The sequence below is a fragment of the Stigmatopora argus genome, chromosome 7 (assembly GCF_051989625.1).
Source record: "Stigmatopora argus isolate UIUO_Sarg chromosome 7, RoL_Sarg_1.0, whole genome shotgun sequence".
NCBI lineage: Eukaryota > Metazoa > Chordata > Actinopteri > Syngnathiformes > Syngnathidae > Stigmatopora > Stigmatopora argus.
In genome coordinates, this window is record NC_135393.1 from 12,898,652 (window position 1) to 12,917,900 (window position 19,249).

Below are 19,249 nucleotides of genomic sequence, written 5' to 3' on the forward strand. Positions count from 1 at the left end.
AAAAAGTTATTCCAGAACATTTTTTTTTCAGCAGCAAAAGTACATTTTTGCAAAACAATATTTTTCAGAACATCTACATAACATTAAAAACTAATTCCTTTTGAATGAATTATTATATTTAAAGCTTTTCTTGATGATATTTTTTTTTCGTGTTAACCCAATTTCTTCTTTTCTCCTAACATATGTACTGTACTGTCACTGTATTCTTTTCATACAAAAATATTTTCCTCATAAAACTATGTATTTAGTGTCCCAATATTATAATTAAATCAAAAGAGCAATACTACTTTGACATTTAGCTATGAATATTAATGTCATTGCAAATATAACACACAAACAAAAACCTAATTTAACCTTATTATTGTCAAAACGTGAGCATATGCATTCTTGGGGTAAAAAAAATAAAATAGTGTAAAATAATAATAATTAAACCATTTATTAAAAAATAAATAAATAAATAAATTAAAAAAAATCTACTTTTTTAAAACATATTTATTCCCAACAAAAAGTTTGCTTTTCTAAAAAAAAAATATATCATCTTACCACATTTTTCCTGTCTCGAAAATATAGATTTTTGGTGTTTTGTTTTGTTACACCTCCAAAAGAAACATCTTCACTTAATGATAGTTAGCAATGGAAGGGAGTCAGTCAATGACAACGGCCCTCGAGTCCACGTCTAATTAACCCTCAGCGGGCGCTCCAGAGTCAGACAGGAGGCTAGAGACACAGCCGCAAAGTTGCACGGCGCATTCGGGTTTAAATGTCACGCGGCCGAGAAACAACGGCAACCGTGGCCGTCCCCGGGGGTTCGTGGATTAGCCGCTGTGCTTCCATATTTGACCTTTATGAGCAGCTTAGTAGTGTTCTCCAGGGTCTCGTTTGTCTCACTTGAGCTAAACAATGGCCTCCAAGCAGCCCCGCCTCCTTTATACTACGTAGCCTCTGCAGCGTGCGCGCTGAGGACTGAGCGGCATCAATAATTATAACGGGTGGAACGTTTAAAAGCGTTCGTCACACCGAGAGCCTGCAAAATTGACAAAGTGTAGGGGATAAAAACAAGGCCAATTTTCGACAATTTTGGGAGAGACGACTATTCATTCATTCATTTTCTGTACTGCTTATCCTCACGAGGTTGTTGGGGATGCTGGAGCCTATTGTTATATCATCAATACATCAGCCAATTGAACTACACAATTTAACGGCTGATTGGCGACCAGTCTAAGGTGTAGTCTGACTTTCGCCCCAAAGTCAGCTGCGGGCAACCCTTATGAGGATGTGCGGTACGGAAGATGAATAAATGAAATTCAAAGGCAAGTTAATAGAAAAAAACATGTATAAACCCAAACACTATAAATTCCCCCTTAGGTATGAGTATGAATGGTCGTCCTTTGTCTCCTTGTGCCCTGCGATTGGCTGACCACCGAATCAGGGTGTCCTCCACTTGGTGCCCGTAGTTAGCTGGGATAGAATCCAGCACCCCCACGACACTTGTGAGGATAAGCGGTTTGGAAAAGGAACAAATTAATGTATAAATGCTACTGTATTTTTCACAGTATTAGGCGCACCGTAAAATGAATGGCCTAGCTTAAAATTTGTGTCATAGTCGTCATAGTGGTTGTGGTAGTGGTGGTAGTAGTAGTAATGGTGGGTGTAGTAGTGGTAGGGGGTTGTGTTATACATCAACGAGATCAGGGTGTACCCCGCCTCTGGCCCGGAGTCAACTGGGATAGGCTCCAGCGCCCCCCGCGACCCTTAATGAGGATAAAGCGATTCAGAAAATGAATGATTGAATGAACAATGTTAAATTTATCATGGTGTATCAGATTATAATAGATGCTTCAACATTTTTTTCTGTAGTGGCAACAATATGCATCCCTATTATAAGACAACAATTTATCTGGATGAATCTTATTTTCCTCTTTCTTCATTTTTAATGACATTTCTCTCTTGTAAATACACTGCACTCTACTGTACACTTGTTTGCATAATGTAGTAGCAGATGAGTGTCATTGTTATTTAAATGAGGCTGCGGGGCGCACTGCAAGCCATCGTGTGTGTGTGAGCGATGAGCCCACGTTATGTTTCATAGGAAAATTATGAGACGCTTGTCAATTTGCAGCAGTAGGAGTAAAACAAAAAGTGATGTTTACGGGCTCTTGTGCCAAATTGGGATTTAGCGGCGAGCTGTTTTCTGCCCTCTTGGCCTCAAGGCAGGTGTTTCTGCGGCTGCTTTTTGCCACCGACCACCCACACACATTGCATGTCATTTGTTTATTTTCCATCCATTGTTAGTTTGGATGACGGGAAAACTAGAAGTGTGTGTGTGAGTATGTGTAAAAGGCCGGGAGGATGAATGTTAGTTAAACTGTAGTAATAGAAAAATGCTTATCAAACCTCAGCAGCCCGCTAATAGTGTTTACCCTCGACAGTCCTACAGGTGGGATTTAGCTGATGAGGATTAGGAGAAAGTCATTTGTGGAGGGAGGAAAAAAAAATAATATGCTGCAATGAGTTTTCTTAATACCTGTAGCGATTTGCCATTTGCAATTTGCATGGAAATAGCTGTGGATTGTTCTAAATATGATTTACAATACATTAAGGCTGGTGGCAAAGTGTGAATAGGGAAATGTGAAGAGTTTCAAAAAGTCAAAGTCGCAATTATCACTGTTAAAGGTGACTAAATAAGACTAATATTCTTATAGTATTTGGTTTTTTTTGTGAATGCAATTTTTAAAAATCTTGAAAAAATAGATGGTACATTTAGTTTTTAAAGCTGAAATTCCTTTGATTAAAAAACATGCCCTGAATGCAATGCCATGAATGAATAAATTGAATATGTATTTGTTTTTTTAGTTAATTTGTCAACATCTATTTGCCGCCCTCCCTCAAAGATCTCATCAGACTGCTTTGGCAGTTTTAGGGTGACAGTTCAACACACAGAAGCACAGTGAGTGGTCTTAATAGGATTTGGTGAATGGTACCCACTAGCTGGATGCGTAAGGGAGGGGTGGTTATCATCCATCCACAGAGGACAAAATAGATGGAAAATCATAACTTTTTTTTTACTTTTTACACTGACTAAAAAACAAGATCCTAAAGCGACTTCATCCTTGATTTATAAAGACTTTTTAAAGTCTGTACTATGTTATGCAACCCTTTTTTGTGTTACAATTCCTCTCTTAAAAGTTTCTAGTTCACGTAATGGGTGAGCTAACTTTTTCGATAAAATGTCTCTCAAATGAAATAAAACGCGATCAAGAAATATCACGTAACTTATTTGGAAATATACATTTTTAATGTTTTTTTTCATTGAAAAAATATAGCACTGTTTTCATCACATTGCAACTTTATCTTTAAAAAAAAACAATACTATATTATATTGTTTAAAGGAAAAAGTTTTCTGCTCTTTTGACTTCTTTTTGTTTTTTTTCTCCTAGAAAACCTCATCGGATTGGTTTGGCAGCTGAGGGTGACGGGGCAATGTGTGCGTTATGAAACACGCTCACACTGGCTGAGTGGCTCTAACAGGATTTGGGGAATGACACCCACCAGCTGGAAGCCAGGGACGTGGAGGTCAGCGTTTCACAACTTGACGGTTCTGGCCGAGGAGGAACACTTGTAAGATTTTTTCATTTTTTATTTTTTTTAAACAAACAAGCAAACTAAAAACTTTATTCTTGTACAATTTGGATACTTTCTCCTGGATGTGACTTTTGGTATAAATAATATAATAATTTTACTTAATTGTAGCCAACCTACGATTGTAAAATTCGCTTTTTGCCTCAATGAAAGCAAAATATTTAGCAGATTGTTTTGGCGTGTTGTTTTTTTTCCTAACAAGAAAAAGAATACGTTTTGGAAATGGTAACTGGGTTCTTTTTTTTTCTCTTAACGGATCTACTTTTTCTTATAACTCTTAAATGCTACTTTCATTCATTCATTTTCCATTCTGTTTATCCTCACACAGGTCGCAGGGCCGATGGATCCCAACCATTGATCACAGAATATAGATATGTATTTACACACACAAATATATACTTTGCTAAAAAAATTAAAATAGTTGCATTTTTATTTTATTTTATCATTTTAACAAAAATAGTTCACCATTACACATTTTTGCGCATTTACTTACTGTGTTTATTCCCATATATTAATCAAACGTGTTGTCTTTTTATGTTAAAAATTGACCGTCTTCGTATTCACAGATTTGGACTGGAAGAAGCCTTGACGGAGTCTCACTGGTTTTATGGAACGGTACTCATGACCTGGAGGCTATCATCCTAGAACGGAGGTGAGCACCAAACAAATTCATGGAGACAAAAAAAAACGACAACAAAAAAACGACAACAAAAACAAACATGGTTTCAGTAGGGGGCCCTGTGGCACACCCATAGAAAGAATGGACGTGGCGCTCCGAGGGGTGCCTTTTCGTCGAAGCTCTCCTTATGCTCCATATTTCCACCTAGGGTCCGGCACCAGAAGCCCCCTTTGATGCTCCATGTGATGATGTCATAGCGAGGGAGGGGAGCGAGGCACGATCAAAGCCTCGGAAAGGGGAGGGATGAAGATGCGGAGGAAGAGGAGGAAAAGAGGCACGTCCAAGACAACAACGGGACAAAGATGGCGAAAACATCCGCGGGCGGGACGTCCCCCCGAAAACCTCGCCGAGGGTCCCGGACCCCGTTCGCCCGCTTCGGGATGAACGGCGAAAGGACGCGGCGCCCGGCCGAGCGTCGACGGCGCATGGTAAGCCATCTCTCCGCCTTCGCCAATCTCCGCCATCTCTTGTCTTTTCTCATATTTTGGAGCGTCCATTTTCCTTTTCTGTCTTGGCCCCTTTCATGGAGGGCGCCATTCTTGGCCGCTAATATAGGCCTCCTTTTGCCATCAAAGGCAGCACATCAATTGCCTTGACTCCCAAGTGTATGTGCGAAAGGGTTGAAGGAGAGAAAAGGGGGGAGAGTGGGAAAAAAAGACAGACGATCGCCATGTTAGCAAAGATCAAGGCGAGCTTTCATCCCTCGTTTTCGTTCGCTAGCTTTCGACGGGCCGGCGGCGGCGGTGGCGGCGACGGTGATGGCGGTGGCGCTTTCCCTTCCCGTCTGTCCCGACTCGACTCGCGCCCGATTCGCTCGGAAAATGGCCTTTTTGGGAATTGTTTGTTTCTTTGAATTTTGGGGGTTTTATATTTCCCCTACCAATGATGACAATTCGTGAAACAATATTTGAATAAGCAGCAGGAGGGCAGCCGGCTAATCCGGTGTGGCTAATCCAGCATTGGTGCAGGCCATACTGGCGGCCCACAAGTATTCAGGGGTGTCACAAAGCGCGTCAGCGGGACGCCGTGGCAGATTTACTGACATCTCGCAAATCGACATGGGATTGGCTGGGAAAGGCCAGCAGATGATGGATGGATGGATGGATAGATGGACTAGAGGCGATAGTTTGAATGGCCTTCTCTTTATACGCTATCATAGACTTTATACACTTTTCACATGGGTGTAGTACAAAACAATCAAAATTCCAAACTGCATTCTGGCTCTGCTGTTTCAAACATGCTCAATTTTGTTGAAAGAGGAAATATGCTAACCAAAATAGCGTCAACTCTAGCAAGTACCGATAGCATGATTGACAAGCCCTTGACTGAATATTAGTACTAACATCGTACATCTTATTACAGGTCCTCATTTTTTTTCATTCATTCCATTTTTTAATGGTTGTTACATTCTAATCCAACAATGTATATATTTTTACTTCAATAATTTATTCAGGTAAGTCAAGTGAAGACTAATTGTTATTTGCAACGAGTCCTTGACTTGACAGAAAGCGACATTATCAAAATGTCTGCTCACCACTGACTTCACTCCTCTAATTTTGACTATTTTCATTTTGATTACATATAACTTTCTTCCTTCAAAAAAGAAAAAAAATGATTCACATGGTATTCAGATTTTTTTTAAAACCTCCAAATAATTTTTACTCCTTTTAATTCTACAAATGCTAATATTTACTCTACTATTGTTAATTCAACCATCACTAACATACAGATAAAATTAAAGTTTTTCTCCTTAAAAGTGTCCATATTTTTTAATTCCTATTATGTAACAACTATCTCCACTGCATCTATCTTGCAAGACTTAGATAACTTTTGACTAAAATAATACATCTAGACATCCAAAAATTCTCTGTTAAAGCCTAAATGGTGTCATCATTAATGACCACAGTATTGTCCAGACCTCAAGTCAAGGGTATTGGCCACCACCTCCTCCTGTTTGGTCAAGCACTTGTCTTCAATTCATCTTAAAGAGCCATTGCTCCCTTGCTTCTTTAAGCGTCATATAATGAAGATTTTACTCCAGGCCAGTTCTATCTAACTAGTTCTTTGTGCACCAGGGAGGCCTCAATGAGATAAGCCTGTCCCTGACAGGCCCTCCATACAGATGCCTAAATCTGCAGTGGCAGCTGGAACAAAAGACTCCCCCGATCCTCCACAAAACAAAACAAAAAAAAAAAAAAAACACACCCACATCTCCTCCATCTCCACTCAGGCCCAGACGTCCTACACCCTTGCTTTTTTATCTTCATTGGAAGTGGCAGTTGCAGTCACATGCTTGTCACTAGTTTAAAAAAACAGGTAGAGTTGCAGCCTTGCTGCTTTGTTTTACAATGCAATCTGACACATCCAAAATGGCGTTTCTGTCAATTATTGTGATAATGAGGGACTCAGATTTTTGGGGAAGGGAGTTAGATTTTGGCATGATTCAACATGCCTGAAAACTCACGCATTTTTGGATGTGGGTTTTAACATGGTTATTTGAAATGGCTCATACAATATTATCCCTTATATCACAGGTGTCAAAGTGGCGGCCCGGGGGCCAAATCTGGCACGCCGCATCATTTTGTGTGGCCCGGGAAAGTAAATCATGAGTGCCGACTTTCTGTTTTAGGATCAAATTATAATGAAGAGTATAGATGTATATTAAATTTCCTGATTTTCCCCCTTTTAAATCAATAATTGAATTTTTTAATCAATTTTTCAGTGTTTTTAGTTCAAAAATCATTTAGTAAAATCTAAAAATATATATAAAAAAGCTAAAATAAACATTTTTTTAGATCTATAAAAAACTGAATATTCAGGGATTTTAATCCAGTTCTTTTAATCCATTTATTTAAAAAAATCTAAATATATCTAGAATGGTCCGGCCCACGTGAAATCAAGTTGATGTTAAAGTGGCCAGTGAAACAACCCGAGTCTGACACCCTTGCCTTATATATTTTTTTAAATAAGGGTTGTCAAATATATATTTGTTGTAGTCCGCCTTTTATTTGTGGTTTCCTTCAGAAAGCTTATTTGGCTGTCAATTAGGGGCTTTCATGGTTAATTGAATAATCAACAGTTAAATACTGACTGAATTGACAGCCATTTTAAAAGTTAATGAATCCTTTTTATCTGCCGTTCATCTCAAAATTGTCAACATCCTCTTTTTTGAGCTTCTTAATATCTAATGTTTTCCTACTTCTTTTTTTATTGTATTTTTCTCTTTTTTTTAATTGGTCAGTAAACATTCTTTTATTTATTTTCTACTTTAATTTAAAAAAGGCAAACAGTCAATGTTTTTATTTTTTTATTCACAACAAAAATTAGACACCAAAATAATCATTTATTTACATTCGAGTTTCATCTCACATATAAAAAAGGGAACAAACAGTAAATTCAAATGGGGAATATGATGATTTCAAGTCACTAGTAAATATATTTAAAAAGTTAGGAGACATTCTTCTGGCCTCTGGGGCACACTCCCGACTTCATGAGGTGCGTTCAAGATTGTCGGACTTTTAGACTGCTGTAAATATTAATGTTGTATACTCTCGCTAGAGGTCGGTCAGTAGTGTAGGTGGATGGATGGACGGCAGGTATATTAAAACCCCCTCGTGCGATGACCTTTCTTCAGTTCAGAGCTTAGACATGGGCGCACACAAACACACGGCGGAGGCTCATTATAGATTCATAAGTAGCAACATGCCCCAACCCTTCCTCACCAAGACATCATAAAGGTCAAGTTCAGCCTCCTCAGTATTCAGTTTTTGTCTCTCGCTCTCCTCTCCGTCTCCGGGGGCAACTGCCACTAACAATAACACCACTAGAGTGTGTTGAGGTGTGTGAATACACTTCCATAATGAAGCATGCGAATGTCTACCTGACACAGGGAAGTACATTTTGTGCCAGGTTGTCCTGATAGCTTTGAGTTTGCATTCTAAGTCTGGATGGAGCTAACACTTCAGTTTCACAGTACAAATTCTAATCATAATTGAAACGAGTAATACTTACGTTAAATTTGCGGTAAAATACTAGCAGTTGAACTGACCAATCATACGTCCTAGATACATTTGTTAAGCGGGCATGATCCGACGATTGGATTTTCCATTGTTTAATCTATTGATTTGGTGGTTTTGGGTCAAAATGTAGCAGAAATTGGAAGATCACCAAATATATCCTGCCATGATGTCATGAGATTGGTGTTTTACATCCCTAGATAATATGTCAGATGCCTGAAATTTACAAAAATGCCAGATTTGGTCTTATCAGCAAGTATTGTAAGAGCTGTGATGAAATTGAATATGTACATCCTTACCGTTTATGTAAACGTATGACCTCATTGTGACCTTGTTTTCCATAGGCTATGCTTTCCTGCAATGAGCGACTGGTCTTCGGTCCACGGTTGGACCTGTGCCAATGCGTTGACCCCACCTGATGACCCATGGTGGTAAGCCATCTGATTTAAATGTAAAAAAAAAATGTATCGCAATAAGCTCACATTCACCTCAACTAATTCTTTCAGTGCCTTTGACGATGATAGGTGTCCAATCACGTGGCTCTTTCCATCCCTCGCCTGTGAATTTTAATGAGTTAATCAGCAGTAGCCATCCAATGCAAAAGGATTGGACGCCTATCGCCGTTGATGGCACCCAATGAGCTAAGAGTACATGCGTGGTAGTATAATGTCTCTCTATCGCACTCTTCCTCTCTCTCTTTTTCTCTCTCACTCGCTCTCTCCCTTTACCATCGAAGGGTCGGCAGGAGATCCTCCCAGCTGACGGACTGATTGAATGACAACCGGAATGAGGAGGTTGACAGGCGGCGTCCGCTCCCGCCGTCGCTGGAGAATTGGACGGGAAACCCAGTGAACTCACGGGAGGTCTGGAATCGGAGGTGAGGACAGTTTTTTCCCCCCATATTTCACATTCACACATTCACAAATAACATAAATTCTGTATACAGTAATCATTTTTAACGTGGGCAGGTGGTCTCATTATTGAACTCAAACATATGGCGCACTTTATGAAGGTGATGTAGTGGTTTAATCAGCATCGTTTTGTTTCAATTAAGGATGTAGTAACTGGTGTTCACCCATTGGTGAGCTTTTGGGCAGGAGCAAGTTGGACGTATTGTGCAATAGAAGCGCAATATGTAGAACTGTAATAACAACAAACATGTTCAGGGATGTTTTTCGTCATTTGCCACTATTACCATGTATTTTACCAGTGAAATTTAGCAGCTTTTATTTTATTGAGAATCATATTTTCATGATCTGTTCTTGTATTTTCATTTCATTCTATCCATTTAACCCATAATGCATGATAAACAATTGTTATTACCGTAATTTATCACGTGTAAGACAATTTTTGTTATGAATTGGTAGGTACAAGTAAAAAAGAAAAGGCTGCGTATTTTATGGACATTTACTGGAACCGATGTATTGTGGAAAAGGTTTACGTTTATTCAAATATGTAATTCCTAATGTTACAAAATTATACATAATAACATTTTTAATTTTCACCTCGATTACATCATAACGGGCACCATGCGCGTCCGTGCATCCGTTTTTCATTTTGCGCAGCCCGCAAAAGTAAATCAGTGTGTGAACTCCTCTATAAAAATGCATACCTGTCAACATCGGCCAATCGCTACCCTTATTAATGATTGCAATTCCATTTTTTTAAGCGACAATAAACCATTAAAACAAATATATATTTATTCACATAGGGCGCCCAATCAGTCGGTGCGCCTTTTGTATGCACTAAATTTAAGATTCTTTAGATGTCACTGTATGACAGCTTGACTGTCTGGGTACATTGCTTGCTGACGCGCTATATTTATATAGTGAAAAGGGCAGAAGTGACTGACGCTTGTGTACATATCATGCCCAAAGCATGACAACATTAGCAATCGACGATGACGTTATCGTCTACTACCAGTGTTCGAGACAATCTGGATTAGAGCCGAAATCGATCGATTTTACAAAAAAAAAACTACAAAAACCCTTTCAAAAAAACATTTTTCCCGTACAAAAGTTGTCATGCGGCGTAAACAATTTATGATCCAAAAATATATAAAATACGGGAAAAGCGTATAAGTTGACAGGTATGAAATCCTTCTGTAAAAATAACCCCAATTCTCCCAGTTTTTGCGAATTGGAACGTCTATCGCCGCCAATGGCAGGCGATGAGTTGGAATAGAAATGAACCGCGCCCATATACAAAACAATTTTGCAAATCTACATACTATGAACACTCCATTCTACCCTTCCTTCTCTCTCTCCCTCTCTCTCTCACTCTCTCACCCACTCTCTCTCTCTCTCTCTTGCTCTCTCTCTCTCTCTCTCTCGCTCTTGTTTTATTGCCGTGGAACCACTCGGCCACCATGGGGAGTTGAGGGGGGGAGAAAGACGTCGGCTTCATTTCTTTTTCTTTTCCCCCCCAACATACAACCCAATGAAGCCTCCCTTATGTCGCCCCTTGGAGTCCACACTCGCCGCCAGCGTCCCCAATGCGGCGCGACACGGGGATCGGCCTCTCAGAGACGGTAAGACTTTTTTTCTTTTTTTAGTGGGGTAGGGAACACACACTGTGTGTGTGTACGGGGAGCTCCACGGAGCTAACGCTAACTAGCATGCTAACAGGCTAAATAGGCTGGAGTGGAAAACGTGCCTCTCTCTGCCTTCTTGTTTTCGTTTGCATCACGAGCGAGTTTGAACACTTTTTCCCTCTGGAAGTTTTTTTTCCTTCTCCCCCAATTAAAATGAACAGCCAGGAAAGTTGTCGCGGGGGGCTGATAGTTGTGGTGTGGGGAGTCTTGTTGGATTTTTTACATTTTAATTTTACGATCACGCCATTTTATGTAGTTGTGGAGTTTGTTGCTGTAGTTCCCCCATCCCCCACTTCCACACACACACACCGCCCCTCTCGCAAGGCCCGAGATGAATGAGATTCTCACTTCAAAGCCTTGGCACACTGTTGGTGGGCACAGCTTCAAGGCTAGTTAGCAACCTAGCATCTATGCTAACTAGCTAGCTTCTTTACAAATTCGCCTAACCTACTCTCAATGCGTTATTCTATGCTTAAACGAGATTTTACTTGCTCCCAATGTAGATGTATATTTTTTACTAATATTTTTAAGCTCATTTGTCGCACTTTGGCGGTAGTTGTAGTCTTTAGAAGACTCGGCGCTAGTCAACTTTTGCTAAGAGTGGCTGTCTGTCACCGTTGGATTGAATGCAACCGTGCTTTTGTTTGCGTAGCATTCCGGCTATTCTTAAATCAGCTCCAGTCTTAACCCTGCTGCTATAGTTGTTTCACCGGACTAACCGCTCATTGCATGGTTAGGCAAAAATAAAAACATTCGTTACACAAAAGGAAGTGCTAAAAGTAAAAGTGAGACCAAACGAATGTTCTCTTTGACGTGTATTTGATCTTATTGTGTTTTACAGCAATCTATATTACTAGATTGGTATTTGCGATTAAAAAGATAAACTCATTTTCACGAGACCTCCATTTCAGTGATGAAGGTATCCCAAATATGAACTCATTGGCTGTAGTTGACCTTGATAGGGATCAAATTCATTTGAACTGGGAGGGTTGGCAGCAAATGGATTCGGCGCTAGCCTTCACAGTTCAAATGGATTAGATATCTACTTCTGACAAACGCAATTCACGTCACAGCAGAAGGATGAAAAAGCCACGTAAATAGGATGTTTATCATTATAAATGGCTGTGAAAGAGTTAAATGTTCCATGTCCCTCCAACATTCCTGTGGGGTCTTAAAAAGCCCTGTTTCTTCATTTTGAAAATGTCTTTAATGAAGGCAATACTTTTCATCTTGTAGTTCTTAGATTTATTCGTTCATTTTCTGAAACCCTTATCCTCATAAGGGTCGCGGGGGGTGCTGGAGCCTCTCCCACCGAACTACAGGCACCAGGCGGGGGACACCCTGAATCGGTGGCCAGCCAATCGCAGGGCACAAGGAAATGGACAACTATCCATGCTCACACTCGTACCTAAAGGCAATTTAGAGTGTTCAACCAGCCAACACGCAGCTTCCTTCTGCCAATGGGAAGACAGCGAGGTGTTGGGAGATAGCCAATGGGAAAGTCCACCTTGTCCACCTTAAGTACCAGTGCAAGAGCTACTGTAAACTGATATTGTAGTGAAGTAGGGTTCCCCTTTTTCACTTGACTGGAGTAGTGAAGGCTCTGAAGTGCACACGGTCTCAACCCAAGTCATTAAGTTGCAATTCAGGACAAAAACAATCTACTGGGTGACAACTGGAATGTGGAAAACCATGTAAATTGAGGTATTCGTAAGTTAATATCCCACTGTAAATGTAACATTTTTCTTGCTAGACCCACGACAAAGCAGGAGGGTCAAAAATGTCCTCTGTAATAATAGACTTGACACGTCCCACCCCCTTGATTTCTTTTGTGACACCTGGCTATTCTCGTCTCCCTTTTCGCAGGGTGAATTGTTTGTCTGCAAATTCGTCGCTACAGGGGCAAGCGTGACCTCTGCTGTGTGCAACCAGAGTCATGAGCGTTGTCAGGGACTTACACGGGATTGGCTTTAGAGGCGGCGGCGGTGGCGGCGGGGTTGTGGCCCAGCTGAGCGCCCCGGCCCACTTCACGGAGGATGCCCCGCGTCCGCCGGTCCCCGGCGAGGAGGGCTCGGACGTGGAGCCGCCCGCGCAGTCGGCGGCCACCCGTCCGGGCGCGCCGTCGCAAACTTTTCCGCTCTCCATATCCGCCAAGATGGCCGACTCTTCCGGCTACGCGCCCACCTCCTCGTCATCGGCGACGCCGCGCCGTCCCGACCTGGACCTGGGCTACGAACCGGAGGGCTCGGCATCGCCAACGCCTCCCTACCTGAAGTGGGCCGAGTCGCTCCACTCGCTGCTGGACGACCAGGAGGGCATCCAGCTGTTTCGCAACTTCCTCTGCCAGGAAGGCTGCGCCGATTTGTTGGATTTTTGGTTCGCTTGCTCGGGATTCCGCAAGACGAGTACGGAGAAGCGGCCTAAGCTGGCCAAGGCCATATATAAGAAGTACATTGTGGACGGCGGCGGCATCGTCTCCAGGCAGATCAAGCCGGCCACCAAGAGTTTCATACGAGACTGCGTGGGGAGGCCGCATCCTGACCCCGCAATGTTTGAGCAGGTATGTTTCTCAAGTGGCGAAAAAGATACTTTAAGCTGCGTGTTCTATCCTCATACACTCGTGTGTAACAATTTTAATTCAAAAACTCCTCTTACTTATGACACAGGCCCAGACAGAGATCCAGGCCACAATGGAGGAAAACACTTACCCACTGTTCCTCAAGTCGGACCTTTACTTGGAGTACACGCGCACTGGCGGCGAGAGCCCCAAGCTGAATCCCAGCGACCAGAGCCCGTCGTCAGGGCCCGCCAAGCCTGTGCCGGGCTGCTTGCCCACTCTAACGGAAGATGAGGAGTGGAGGTAAGACTGCTGCTGTCCAATTTGGATTGGATAACTTTATTCATCCCGTATTCTGGAAATTTCATTGTGCCAGTACCAAGAAGGGGGGATGCAGATACAGGAAAAAAACAACAACACAGTTACAAGTTAGACAGTACAGTCGCAAAGGCCGCAGAACAACAAAGCAAAAGCACAAAGTACAAAGCAAAGCAAATGCGATCATTAAGAATCACCAAATCAAATCATTAAGACAGAAAAGCAGCAAGAACACATTATTGCTTGTGTAGACACCAAATGGGACTTTTTTTTAAGCCTCACTTGATGTAGCTATTTGAAAACCACGAGCGCAGTAACAATCTATCGATTGGTTAAGCAATGATCCAATCAATTTGACGGCATTCCAAAATATTGACGAGGTTTGTCAGCTTTTGGAGACGCCACTTATTTGTCTATTTATTTTCAAATGCTTTTGTTTTTCTGGCTAGTGATGTCCCGATCTGATACGACTGTTTTTGGAGTATTAGATTTGGTCGCAAGATCGGATCCGAGCCATTAGTGGTGTTTGTTTTCAGTGCTTTTCAGTAAATGCATTTGTCGCCTATCTTGAAGGTGCGGGAGTGGGCAGAGAGAAGTGGAGCAAGAGAAGGAGTGTGGGGACACGCCAGCGGGGATGCTAACTCACAGCCTGCTAATGCAGACTGTACCGCAGAGGACCTCCAACAATAGGCGGCGGCAAGACACCAGGGAGTACAGGTGGGGCTTCATTTTCTCACTTAAAAGTCAAGGTCAAATCAATTCAAGCTAAAAGTTGAAAGCTGTCACATTCACTTAAAAAAGTTTTTTAATAGTGGTTCACAGTTTAATTGTTTTTAGGGGTGGGGGTTAAATGGCGCACTAACTGCCATATTATTAAGTTAAAAAAATGTAAGTTGGGGTACCAATGTTGTAATACAATGAATATAATTGTCTGCTTTCAGGCCCTTGAGAGAGCCAGTGAACCCTTACTACGCTAACATGGGTTACGCCCGCGCCCCCGCCACCAGTGCCAACGATAGTGAGCAGCAGAGCATGTCTAGTGACGCTGACACGCTGTCGCTGACCGACAGCAGCGTGTAAGTCCACAACACCCATTTTCCAATTGCCGTCGCCCTGGCCATCACCGTTGTTTGAGTTGTTCCCTCGGATTTGTGTGTGCAGAGATGGTATTCCTCCTTACCGATATCGGAAGCAGCATCGCAAGGAGATGCATGAAAGCGCCAAAGCTAACGGACGTGTGCCCCTACCTCATATACCTGTGAGTATTTCTTCTCACAAAGATAAATTCATCATCATCATCAAAAAGTCATGAATTACTACTTTTGCACTGAAAAAATATAGGAAGAACATACCATTTATCCAAAGGATAAATGACTAATATTAGGAGAAATGAGGGGGAAAATATCAAAATACATCAGCAGTGACATTCATCTGTGTTTGCTTTGCTTTCCACGCAGCGCACGTATCGCATGCCAAAGGACATCCACGTAGAGCCCGAAAGGTTTGCAGCCGAGCTCATCAGGCGGCTGGAGATGGTTCTCCGGGAACGGGACGCCGAGGAGCGGCTGGAAGAGAGATTGAAAAGAGTCCGATTGGTGAGCGTTAACGAACGCGGATGGCGTGTCAACCATCTCTAAGCGCAACGGTCCTCATTTCTATTCTCGCCGTTACGTGACCCGAACAGGAAGAAGAGGGGGACGAAGCTGACATCTCTGTCGCCGCGTCCATGTCGTCACACACCCTGACCCTCCCTCTCCCGTCGACTTTCCCACCCCTCTACGGAGCCCATTACTCGGAGACCACTGCTAACACGGTGGCGGTCACCACCTACGGCGGTCTGGTGGCCATGGAGGACTCGCACGATGACGACCCGGAGTCTATTTTGGACGACCACGTGCAACGGGTGATGAAGACACCGGGTTGCCAGTCGCCGGGCGCCACCAACGTGGCGGTTGGCGGCCGTCAGACGCCGCCCAAGTCGTCGCGGTCGCCCGACGGGGGCACCGGACCTCCTCACTACCCGACGCACAGAGTGGGAGGACACAGTCTGCCTGCTCCCGGGGTCAAAGGTGAGCTTCTTTTATATGGTGATGTTGCCATTAATTATGTCCCGATCCGATATGGCTATTTCTTGTACTGCTTACTAGAAACATTGTTATTCTTGTCTTTGTTCATTTAAAAATAATAAATAAAATAAAGTTCTATTGTTTGTCGTTACTTGCACTGAAAAAGCATCTTAACAAATATTTTTTTGTCAGGTATGCATCACCACAAGCAGTTATACCACCACAGAGGGAGAGAAGGCCAGGATGAGGCGGGGTCCAGGTCGCAGCCCAACCTCCCCTGGAACGGCAAGGCAGCCGCTCAGTACGCGGCCAGGAGTCGGAACTACGCCGACGGTGCCGGTTCCGGCGGCACCGTGGATGGAATAGGCTACAAGTAAGACACCAGAGCATACCGCCTTGGAGTCGCTATGAGGATGAGGAGTTTCCCAGATTGTTACAGCATGTGTTTGTTTTGCAGTAGTAAAGGAAGTACCCTGTCGAGGCGAGGCAAGAAAACCACAGAGGTGTCGGGTAAGGGCGACGACTTTGGCCGTGGGATGGACGCACAGGTGCCACTGGAGGACCTGGAGAGGAACCAAAAGATCCTCCAGTGGATGATGGAGGGAGACAGGCAGAGGAAAAGCTCCCATGGGTGAGCAAATGGTCAACTCTCACAAGCAACACATGATCAAGTCAATGTAATCACGATGCCTCTATATTCACAGCGGGAGCACCAGCAGTTCCAGGCGAACTGGGGGCAGTAGCGAGTCGCCGCGGCCCACTTCGGTGGAGCGCCCGGGTGCCGTCCACCCGTGGGTGTCTGCTCAGTTACGCAACAACCCTTCCTCGGTGTCACCTGCCCTCATGGCGCACCCCTCCTCGGTGGCGCCTACGCAGGTGCAGCCCTCTCATCCCTTCATCCAGGACCCCGCCATGCCACCCAACCCGGCGCCAAACCCTCTCACTCAGCTGGAGGAGGCCCGGCGCCGGCTAGAGGAGGAGCGTTGCAGGGTGGCCATGCAGCAGGCTAAACAAAGGTGGGCGGGCGTCCGCACGACGCTCAAGTGTTCATGTATATATAATGTCCTACGGCTAAAGGATGGTTTTTTTTTTTGTCCAAAGGCACAAATCTGGAAAGCGGCAAGTGTGCGAGAACATGACGGTGGCCTACTATTTCTGCGGAGAGCCCATCCCGTACCGGACCTCCGTCAAAGGCCGAGTGGTGACTTTAGGCCAGTTCAAGGAGCTGCTCACCAAAAAGGGGCACTACAGGTAGGATGCAAGATCTAACTTGCCATTTGGCCACAGGCCATCAGACTCTCGCTCTATAAAACAACACTATCATATTATAAAATACACGAGTGCTCCTAAGAATTCAAAGTGGTGGGACGAAGTCAAAGAACTGATCTCCTAATTGGCAGATGGTGGAGAGCGGAACATCTGTTGTGAGCATAGAATCAAAACAATAACTGCCTTTCATGGGAACAAATTGCCTTTTAAAACAAAGCATTGCCAAAAATATTTTCCTTTTCATTTCTATTGAAACGTTCATGTATAATTGAATTGCAAATCCTACCTTATGCACCTAACTTTCCAAAATGCCTTCCTACGCTGCCTAAGGTTTTACTTCAAGAAGGTGAGCGACGAGTTTGACTGCGGCGTGGTGTTCGAGGAGGTGCGCGACGACGACGCCATCCTCCCCATCTTCGAGGAGAAGATCATCGGAAAGGTGGAGAAGGTAGACTGAAAAGCATTACGGAAAGTCGGGAGAAAAAAAACGGAAGGCGAAGCAGCTCCAAGGCATGTCCCGGTTAAAGCGAGGATTCGTTGCCTTGTCTAAACTGGTCGCCTCGCCGCCGTGGACAAATTGGCTGAGGCTGACATCGACTCCCCCTTAGCTGGCCAGACCGTTATCAACCATGCTGCTACTTGACCACGGAAACCGTAGACAACTTAAAAACCTTACGTTAGTCGCTCGGCGGGCCACGGCGGAATAAAGGGATGGAAAGAAGCGAATAATTCCGCAACTGCGTTTGCGGGACGTCAAGTGGCCGCCCGGTCCTCGGCTTCAACAATTTCTCCACACAATGCGTTTACCAACCAAAGCTACGTTTTGTTTTGTTGTGTTTAAATCTTTATTGTGTATGTACAAGGCATGGTACTATTAACAAAGCCTAGTTTGGACATATCTTACTGCGTAATGTTGTATTATCGTATGTTTTTGTTGATTTTTTCTTTCTTTCCGTGCTTTTAGCTATTTCTCTTCTTTTCCGCCACCTCGACCTCAGTTCAGTTTTCTTCACAAGTTTGAACGTAGCATTTCTTAATTTTCCACACCCTCGAGAAAAATAGTCGCTCACAAAATTTCGCCCAGTCTAGCCAAAGAACGCAATGTTGCATCCCGCTAACCACAAGTTAATAAGACAAATGGAATGTTCTATTAATCCAGTAAAAAATAGCACATTTTGTTCATTTTTTTAAAGAACCAAACCAACTTTTTTCCCATCAGATGTGTACAGCAAAAATTAGGATGGTTACTGTGGCTGTATTCCCTTTTTCGACTTGAAGTCGTACAATAAGGCTTATGCCTTTTTTTTAAAAACCATTTTTAGATATTGTCCCAAAAAAATATGAATTGGGCTAGCAATAACATCATCTCATTGTGACACAAAAGTCATGTCAAACAAGTCTAAATTAAAAAAAGATGAATGTATTTTCTTTCCAAGTCGAATGTATGCAGATGTGCGTGGGTGAATGTAGATTGTTTACGTTTAAAAAAAAAATACATGCAGTTGAATGTGGACCTCCAAACGATGCTTTGATAAGATTTTAAAAAATGATTTGTTTATAAATAAAAAATATGATTTCAAATAATCACCTAGCATGTTCTGTACATTATGGCGGCTTTGCCCATAGATTTTTTTGGGGGGGACGTTCGCTGACATCTGTGTCCTGTTTGTGAAAAACACAGTGCCTTTTTATTATATCTTTAATTTTGTTTCTAGGACAAAATTCATGAATTTAATATTGTCATTGTTCTTTGCTTTTTCTTTTCAAGCTTCAGACATGTTAAGCTCACTTGTCATTGTCATAGCCAGTCTGCTGTAAATATGTACATTGTCTTAATTTCATACACGCGCCACTGCAAGTTGTTTCTGCCGGTTTTAATTGTACATTTTTTTAAAGGTACTTCATGAATAAAGATGTTGGATTAATACCAGCCTTTGTTTTTTTCTATCTTAAATATTTTCATGACATTGTCCTATTTATTCCTATTACAATGCTAGATATTTGAATTCCTTAAATTAATTGTGCTAATTAATTGGATTTTAACTACTTTAAGGATGAGGTAATGGAAAAACAAGGAATTGAGTAACGGGTGACGCACATTCTGAGGTACCT

At 42.7% G+C, this 19,249-nt stretch overlaps 1 protein-coding gene across 4 annotated transcripts; it reads left to right on the forward strand.

Annotated features, from left to right (window-relative positions):
- The first annotated feature begins 3,561 nt into the window (after positions 1 to 3,561).
- LOC144077499 (axin-1-like) lies at positions 3,562 to 19,067 on the forward strand. Of its 4 annotated transcripts, XM_077605283.1 has the most exons (19): positions 3,562 to 3,618; positions 4,206 to 4,291; positions 4,467 to 4,746; positions 8,679 to 8,765; positions 8,841 to 8,992; positions 9,071 to 9,211; positions 10,780 to 10,864; positions 12,794 to 13,487; positions 13,594 to 13,787; positions 14,376 to 14,519; positions 14,744 to 14,878; positions 14,964 to 15,060; positions 15,260 to 15,397; positions 15,487 to 15,871; positions 16,061 to 16,241; positions 16,326 to 16,499; positions 16,573 to 16,884; positions 16,970 to 17,119; positions 17,468 to 19,067. In XM_077605283.1, exons 8-19 carry the CDS (start codon positions 12,864 to 12,866, stop codon positions 17,592 to 17,594), a joined length of 2,661 nt encoding a protein of 886 aa, XP_077461409.1. In that variant the 5' UTR covers positions 3,562 to 3,618; positions 4,206 to 4,291; positions 4,467 to 4,746; positions 8,679 to 8,765; positions 8,841 to 8,992; positions 9,071 to 9,211; positions 10,780 to 10,864; positions 12,794 to 12,863; the 3' UTR covers positions 17,595 to 19,067. The 4 variants fall into 4 exon arrangements, with proteins under 4 accessions (XP_077461409.1, XP_077461408.1, XP_077461407.1 ...); XM_077605282.1 differs by lacking the exon at positions 8,841 to 8,992; XM_077605281.1 differs by lacking the exons at positions 3,562 to 3,618; positions 4,206 to 4,291; positions 4,467 to 4,746; ... (1 more) ...; positions 8,841 to 8,992; positions 9,071 to 9,211 and having other exon boundaries at positions 9,218 to 10,864.
- Positions 19,068 to 19,249: the final 182 nt, after the last annotated feature.